Source organism: Prunus persica, chromosome G3, assembly GCF_000346465.2.
Source record: "Prunus persica cultivar Lovell chromosome G3, Prunus_persica_NCBIv2, whole genome shotgun sequence".
In the NCBI taxonomy this organism is placed as follows: domain Eukaryota; kingdom Viridiplantae; phylum Streptophyta; class Magnoliopsida; order Rosales; family Rosaceae; genus Prunus; species Prunus persica.
The window spans coordinates 861,831-870,056 of record NC_034011.1 but is presented as its reverse complement, the minus strand read 5'-3'; the positions used below and the strand labels follow the sequence as shown (position 1 = coordinate 870,056).

Genomic DNA, 8,226 nt, shown 5'->3' with positions numbered 1-8,226 from the left:
TAAAATGTTCTATTTTAGGGTACAGCCGATCGGCTATACGTTTGAAATATTCTATTTATCGCATATAGCCGCGCGGCTATATGTTTATGATATTCTATTTATGGAGTTATATTTATAGAGTATAGCCGAACGGCTATACGTTTTAGATTTTCTATTTTGATTATAGAGTATAGCTCCGCCGCGATGCCTTTAAAATATAACGGCCTTCCCAGCTGTCAGACCTGTACTTGTTGCTGCAGCCTGCAGGTGCTTATTGGGTGGAGCCCGTGACCATGGTGGCGTGTGTTGTTGATGGTAATATAATAACTGGGGCTACATATGAAGGCCTTCCTGAGTTCATTAGTCTTTTTTGAAGGCACTATAGGAAGTAACATAACTGGTTCAGATAGGAGGATCCTGTTTCTCTGTGGGGTAATTTTTATTTTCCTTCGTAGTGTGATAGGGTTGTGATGCCAATCAATATTGAATATATCACTGTTCAGTATTTGTTTTTTAATGTGATTCAAATTGCAGTAACCCAGAATAAACAAAAATAAATGAATAAGGTCAAAATGGTGTATGTGCTGTTGAACCTGTCTTCATGAATCGGTATACATTTGACACACAATACATGCCATATGTCAAAAACTTCTTCCTATAATATGTACATGCATGAATGGGCATAAAGATAAAGTGAAAAGAAGAGAATTGATGGAGATTTGCCCCATTACAGATACTTCTGAAAGATATATAGTGAAAATAACCTGAATAGGCTTCACCAGATTTGCCACAATTCTGGTGTGATAGGGTTCCATCATTCATTCCTATGTGTATTTTCAATGTTTTGGTGGTATGCTTCATTTTAGGGAAAGAAATGTACTGCGTATCCAGCGGTGAAGCTTAATGCGGTTTTGTCAAGAGCAACATGGCTGGAACCTGATCCAATATTTCCTTCCATTTGGGGATTATATGACCTAATTGGGAGTTACCCAATTAAATTGGGTGTTACCCAATTTAATTGGGAGTTACCTAATTTAATTGGGATTGATTTGATTCCTACCTTAATTAGGAATTTGATAATCAAATCCCTAATTAAGCCAATCTCGCCAAATCAGGGAAGAATAATTCCTTTCCATCTGCGGAATTATTCCTCTGAAACCTTAGCCTCCGAGGCCCCTGTAAATAGATGGCTACGCACAAGGGTTGAGCTACGTCTAAATTCCTACTGAAACTCTGCAGAAATTATCCCTCACAAACCCTAGCCGCCATACTCTCTCTCCCTTTTACACAAGGCTCCGACCACCACTCACGGCTCCGGCCACCCGGTTTACACCTTACATATATATATCTTTGTACCCTATTTAGCTATTGTTTTCTCTACGAATCAATTGAACTAACTTAGGCATCTGAGGGCATTTGGCCAACACCTAACGGGTGTGGTCCTCTTGTTTCGATCTATTTTGCAAGGAGAAAGGGGTGGCGAAGATGAAAGAGGAATCTTTCAATTGAATATTCTTGTGGGAAGAAATCGCTCCCACAAATATCATGTTATCCAGAATTAGCTCTTGTATTTTCACAACCATCCTCCTGCAACTGCGAAATGAGGATCCACATGATATTGCATTTTCTTCTGGGTCAACCAATATAGTTTGTTGACAAAACCAGACCTCATAACACAAAGCAAGCAGCTTTGCTGCTCTGGTGAAAATCAACATGGCAGTCGAAGTAAAATGCACGCGAACACTATTCCAAAACTATCACGGCTCAAAAAGCATGATCTGTTAGAGATAAACATTACATTTATTTATCCGCATGCATTGGCGGACGCACATTGGGACAAGAGGGGTCCGACGACCCCTTGGAAGGCAAGAAAATTGGCAAGGAAATCCATGAAAGCCCCCTTGGACAGCTGCTGGATGACCCCTGGTACGCACATCAACTGCTCGACAAAAGTCCCATGCCATTTTTTCTTCTATTGGGCAGCTGCGCTGTGCCTTGCCCGCTCGAGCTGCGCATCCCTTTTTTCTAAAACGAGCCTTGCCAAACTACGTCGTTTGGTCCAAGGCTCAGTCAAATTTTTTTTAATTGACCTGGCTTCAAAACGACGTCGTTTTGGGCCAAGTTTAAAAAAACAAAAAACAAAAAAAAAGAACACAGGATCACTTACCCGAATGCACAGCGCCTCCAAACCCTTCATTCCCAATTTCATAGCTCTTCCCACCCTTTCAAACCCTAACCTGTCCCAATCTCCCAACCCACCCTTCATTCCCAATCTCCCAACCCTTATAGTGATAATATATATTGTTGATATTGATATTTTTTTATGTAATGAAATTTATGTATATGAATCATATTGATGGATAATGTAGATTGATTGAGTTTATGCTTGATAATGTGAATTGATTGATTATTTTGAATATTGATTGGACAATTACATAAGGGAAAAATTCCCTGATGTCGCTGAAACTTTCATTGGTAAGTATTGGTATATTGAATATTGATTGATATGGGTTTAGGTATATTGAATATTGAGAGTGGATTATTGAAATTTTCATATTCATATGATAATTTGGATAAAAATTAATAATTGATTGAATTAATTGATTTGTAGATTTATGGAACAAATCTTTAAAAGAAAATTATCTACGGATAGTCCTTCTTCGCCTAACCCTGGTAGTTCAAATGCAAGACCAATTGAAGTAGATGAGATATTAGCTAATTTTCAGGCAAACCCTGGACTAAGAACTCAAATGACGGATTATAGTACTATCTTTCTATCTTTTTAGCATTATTTTCTTTGTAAAAAAATTTCGGAACTTTACACTAAGCCCCCTTGGCCACATAATCTTGAATCCATCACTGTCCGCATGGTCCTTATAATATAGGGACATTAGCTTTTCTATTGGGCCACACACGTGCTACAATGAAGGCAAGAGGAAGATGAGGACTCCAAAGAGCTTTTCTATAATCTATAGTATAGGGACATTAGCTTGGAAGCATTGAGCTTTTCTATTGGGCCACACACGTGCTACAATGAAGGCAAGAAGAAGATGATGACGACTCTAAAGAGCTTTTCTATAGTATAGGGACATTAGCTTGGAAGCATTGAGCTTCTTTTTTTCTTTTTTTTTCAATCTAAAAGGAAGCATTGAGCTCGAATATTTGAATATTCACTATAAGACAGTGAGTACGCTTCTTTGCACTATAATTTGAATATTTCTCTAATAATTTAGACTACCATTTGCACTCGTAATAAGACAGTGAGTCCACTCTTTTGCACTTAAATTTGTGCTTTGCACTCAAGTTAGAATACTTCTCTAAAAATTTAGACCATTACTTGTATTCACAATAAGAGAATAAATCCGCCTCTTTGCACTCAAGTTTTAATCATCCTCTAATAATTTAGACTCACTTGGTCCGTGAAGAGAACAAACTCAAGTTTCAATCTTCCTCCAATAATTTAGACCCCCTTGGTCCGTGAAGAGAACAAACTCAAGTTTCAATAATTTAGACTCACTTGGTCGGTAAAGAAGACAACAAAAAAACGTATCAAACATGGAGACGGTGATAGGCTCGAAACTAATAGAATAGTTATCCGAACTGAAAAGAAGCGGCGAATAGAGAGATGCCACGATAACTGACTGCGATGTGTTGCTCAAATTGCGAGCGACCGTATCGAGCTGACTCCACAAACCTCCAAAAACGCTTTTGTGAGTATTTAAGTAAGCAAAGCGGAGCAGCTCAAGCTATAACCTACCTTCTTGTATTCAGACTCTCTCCCTCTCTCTCTCTCTGAAAAATCTCTCTGAAAACTCTCTCTCTCTGAAAAAGAAGAAAGAAACTAAAGAAGGAAATAAGAAAAGAAATGGGGAATCCGAAAGGCGAGGTGCAGAGGAGGGTGTTGTTACTGTGCGGGGACTACATGGAAGATTACGAGGCAATGGTCCCATTTCAAGCACTGCAGGCATTTGGAGTCTCTGTTGATGCAGTTTCTCCTGTCAAGAAAGCTGGTGATATCTGCGCCACTGCCATAACCATTCAAGTAGAGTCCACTGACCAGGTCGAACTCTGTCTTTCCTGTCTTTCCTGTTCTTTTTTATTTGTAAACAAGAGGAATATATTTTATATATTTAATATTGAACACAGTTGTTGGAAAACAACCTCTGATGAGTTTGAGTTTTAGTTTGAGTTTGAGAGACAAGCAAGACAAAGAAGCTTGAATTCACCTAACCATTACTCTTGTTTTAATGTGTGTGTTGTGTTTGGTTTTCTTTCGTGTACCTTTTTGGTTACAGGCTAATAACGAATCTCGTGGTCACAATTTCACACTGAATGCAACATTTGATGACATCGAAATTGACAAATATGATGGTCTAGTTATACCAGGAGGACGATCTCCTGAACATCTTGCTATGAAGGCATCCGTTGTAGAATTGGCGAGAAAATTTTCTGACTCCAGAAAGCCAATTGCTGCTATTTGCCATGGGCTGTTGGTCTTAGCACCTGCAGGCGCTGTTAAAGGTCGCAAATGCACCGCGGTTTCAACTATGAAACCTGGATTGGTTGCTGCTGGTGCTCACTGGGTAGAACCCGATACATTGTCAGTGTGTGTTGCTGATGATAATTTAATTACTGGGGTCACATATTATGGCAATCCTGAGTTCATTAGGCTTTTTCTCAAGGCACTAGGAGGCAACATATGTGCTTCAGAGAGAAGGGTCCTCATCATCATTGGAGTAAGCTTTCTTTTCTGTTTCTTTTATATTGCAATGACAAATATGGGACAAAATATAGCCAATGATTAAACTGTTAGTTACTAATCATCATCATGTAATTGCTCCCCTCCCCAATATTTGTAGAACTACGCGGAAGATTATGAGGTAACTGTGCCTTATCAGACCCTCAAAGTTCTAGGATGCCATGTTGATGTGGTTTGCCCCAAGAAGAAAGCCGGTGATACCTGCCCAACTGCTATCCGTGATCTTGAAGGGGGCCAAACCTACAGTGAGATCCGGGGACATAATTTTGTTTTAACAGCTGACTTTGAATCCATAGATGCCTCAAGTTATGACGCTCTTGTACTCCCTGGAGGTAAAGCTCCAGAGTTTTTGGCACTAAAGGAGGATGTTATTGTACTAGTGAAACAATTTATGGAAGCCAGGAAACCAGTTGCATCCATCTGCCATGGCCTGGAAATTTTAGTTGCTGCTGGTGTTCTGCAGGTATGGTTCTTAAAGAAAAAAACATAGTGGTAGTGCTTTGTATTTTGGTTCTGTTGAGCTGATCTGTTGTGACCTATTAACCTCTCAATTGTAAATAACTATGGGGAAGAGGGAGGTGAGTGCTCTTTAAAATCGCAAAGGAGATGATATTTTTTTCTGTTTCTTTTGATTAGTGGTTAATGTACTTATTAACCGATTAGGCACTTTTTATCATGTCATATAATTGGTTCAATTGGCTATATTTCAGGGGAAGAAATGTACTGGATACCCAGGGATTAAGGCTCGTGTGGTTTCGTCAGGAGGGACGTTTGTGGAAGCGGATCCAATAGATCGTTGTGTCACTGATGGAAATCTGGTTACCGCAGCAGCGTGGCATGGCCAACCAGAGCTTATTTCTCAGTTGATGACATTGCTTGATATTCGAGTATCATTCTAGGCACCCTGTACCGGGTCTGCTGCTTCCAAGTAATATATGGAATTCCATAAACGAATAAGAGAATAAAAGAAAAAGAAGCATAGCCAGAAACTCCGTGTAATTCAATAAAAGAATAAGAGCATATGTGAAGGTGTTGTGTGTATCTGTGAGGGAACAATGATGCTCGGATTCTGCTCTATATGTACCAATTGTGGATGGATCTTGTATGTTTGTAACTACGTAATGTTGATTATGATTTTTATGGAAATCATTGAATCTGCTTTCAGATCTAGCGTTTAAATTAAAATCTATCCTTATTTCGAAAAAGAAAGGCTCCGGAGGATGCAATAAGATGCCTTCACTGTTGAAAATTGGCCCAAATTGTATTGTTAATTGTGTAAAGGCTACTTTATCCTTGTTTGTTTGCTAGCTTTCTTCATTTGTCATACCGTGGGTTTTCAAATGGGGAAATGACGGCACCTGCCATCTTTGTTAAAAGGCTGGAGACACACATGGAGTGGGTTCCAGCACTAGAGTGATCTACACCTAAAGAAATTGGAATCCAACTTGGTGGGCGTGTGTGTCTAACTTTGTGAAAAAGCTTTGATAGCAACTTTTTCTCTAACCTTCTCTTTTGGACATTCTCTCTCTTTCTCATGATATGTGTCACTTTTTTAAAACTTAAAACAATGCAATTAATGCATCAAACAAGCTAACATTTGTTTTTCAAATCAGCCCTTATTAAACGTATTGATTTTAATATTTCTTTAAATGTCTTATCCAAATTTTTTACAATTTTCTTATCACCTTGTTCAAAAATTAATTGAGAAAAAGTCTTCTTTTTTTAAGACTCCAAAGGGAATAAGGAGACATTCAAATAAGACTTAAAAAATTAAATAAGAAAAAACGTTTGTTTGTTTTTTTCTTTTCTGAAAGACTCCAACAAATAAGACTTATCTAATTAATGGTCTTGAAAAAAAAAACTCAATAATCAAACTTACCGAATTAATGGTTTGAAAATCCAATCAATGAACTTCCTTTGACTACAGACTTCTTTAGAAGATGTCTTTTGTCCGTATAAAAAAAACAATCTTTCTTTTGTTGATTTTTTTTTTCAGGTCATTCTTGTGTTAAAAAAAAAACGTTTTCCAATCTAAAAAAATAGACATGTTCTTTTTTTTTTTTAAACTGAATTTTTAAAATTTTTTAAATGTAGTAAGAGAGTTGTAAAAAAATTTGGATAAATTGAAAGACAATACATTTAATAAGGGTAAACTTCGAAAACAAAAGGAAGTTTGTTTAATGTATTAATGTCATTGTTTTCAAGTATATGGAATGTGACATATGTCATGAGAAAAAAGGAAAATGTCCAAAAAGAAGGTTGGAGATAAGGTTGCCAGCATTTTCCTTTGTTTATTGGCCACATTGTTGGTCTGTGTACCCGTGAGAGAGAGAGAGAGAGTAGGCTTTGTATTATTGCTATTACTTTTGGCTCTTGGGTTCTTTGAGAAGCCAACTTGGGCTATGCATAAAGAGGGACTTCGGTTGACAGCAGGAGATGTGTGTGCAGGTGTGCCCCACTGTGCTGCACCAAGGACATGAGAAAGAGGAGCGGCTGGCTTCTTTGCGAATGCTGGTGGTTGTGCTTTTTCGGTGCATTAATGTTCTGTCTTGTGGAGGACTTTGAAGGTGCTCAGGACAACTTGCACGGTTTTTTCATGCATGCAGCTGCTGGACCAAATTCTTTGGTTATTTAAAGAAGGCTTAGTAGGAGGTGCCGTGAGCACCATTGCCCAGATAGGCTAAAACAGAAGTGAGAGACACTTCACCATAGAGAGAAACACTAGAGAGCATCACCATGATGGTGGAGATATACTAGTCCTCTTCGGCTACACAAGATGTATGTAGTAGATTCATAACACTTTTTGTGTGCGGATAGAACGGTAAGTAGGGCAAAACACAATACCGGTATAAATATTGTAGAAGAGTAATGATCATATAGATCTCCATCAGGGGTTATGCCTGTGGGAAAGTAATTTAACTTACAATGTTCCAGCAGATCTGGTTCTAATAAGATGAGTCTGATCATCTGGTAGAAGCCTTGCCAGCCCAAAATTGATTTTGGGCTGGAAACTATCATCCAAAATAATATTGCTGGTTTTTGTATCTCTATGTATGATGCATACTAATAAATTATTTTAGAGCTCTTTAGCATATAATTTATCCCAAAACCAATTGGTAATGGGGGGAGTAGTCCAACTCCTTATAAGTCTTTATTAGGTTTCACAAGTTTCCTATGTGAGACTCTTTACTTTCACATTCTCACACGTCCCTGCACGTGTGGGGAATTTTCAAGCCTAACACGTAAACAACACATTTTGGGTGACGTGGAGCACGTGTGGCCGTTGGGCTTTCACACGTGGGCAACCCGCTCTGATACTATGAAGGAAGTTGAGGTTCCATCCCAAAACCAATTGGCAATGGGGGGAGTAGCCCAACTCCTTATAAGCCCTTGCTAGATTTCACAACTTTCAAATGAGGGACTTTTTGCCTTCACATTCTCATATACATAGTTAGAGCAGGAGCTAATTGAATAATAGTATATATGCA

At 38.4% G+C, this 8,226-nt stretch overlaps 1 protein-coding gene across 1 annotated transcript; it reads left to right on the top strand.

Moving 5' to 3' along the window:
- On the top strand, positions 3,750-5,904 carry LOC109947909 (protein DJ-1 homolog D-like). Its single transcript, XM_020559414.1, has 4 exons — positions 3,750-4,039; positions 4,275-4,715; positions 4,839-5,201; positions 5,449-5,904. The coding sequence occupies exons 1-4, from the start codon at positions 3,845-3,847 to the stop codon at positions 5,635-5,637; spliced, it is 1,188 nt and encodes a 395-aa protein (XP_020415003.1). The 5' UTR covers positions 3,750-3,844; the 3' UTR covers positions 5,638-5,904.

Bases quoted from the DNA above. Each gene is read 5' to 3' on its own strand.
- LOC109947909 (XM_020559414.1), top strand. From the start codon at position 3,845: ATGGGGAATCCGAAAGGCGAGGTGCAGAGGAGGGTGTTGTTACTGTGC. The intron at 4,040-4,274 runs GTCGAACTCTGT...TTTTGGTTACAG, and splicing joins AAGTAGAGTCCACTGACCAG to GCTAATAACGAATCTCGTGG. The intron at 4,716-4,838 runs GTAAGCTTTCTT...CAATATTTGTAG, and splicing joins GGGTCCTCATCATCATTGGA to AACTACGCGGAAGATTATGA.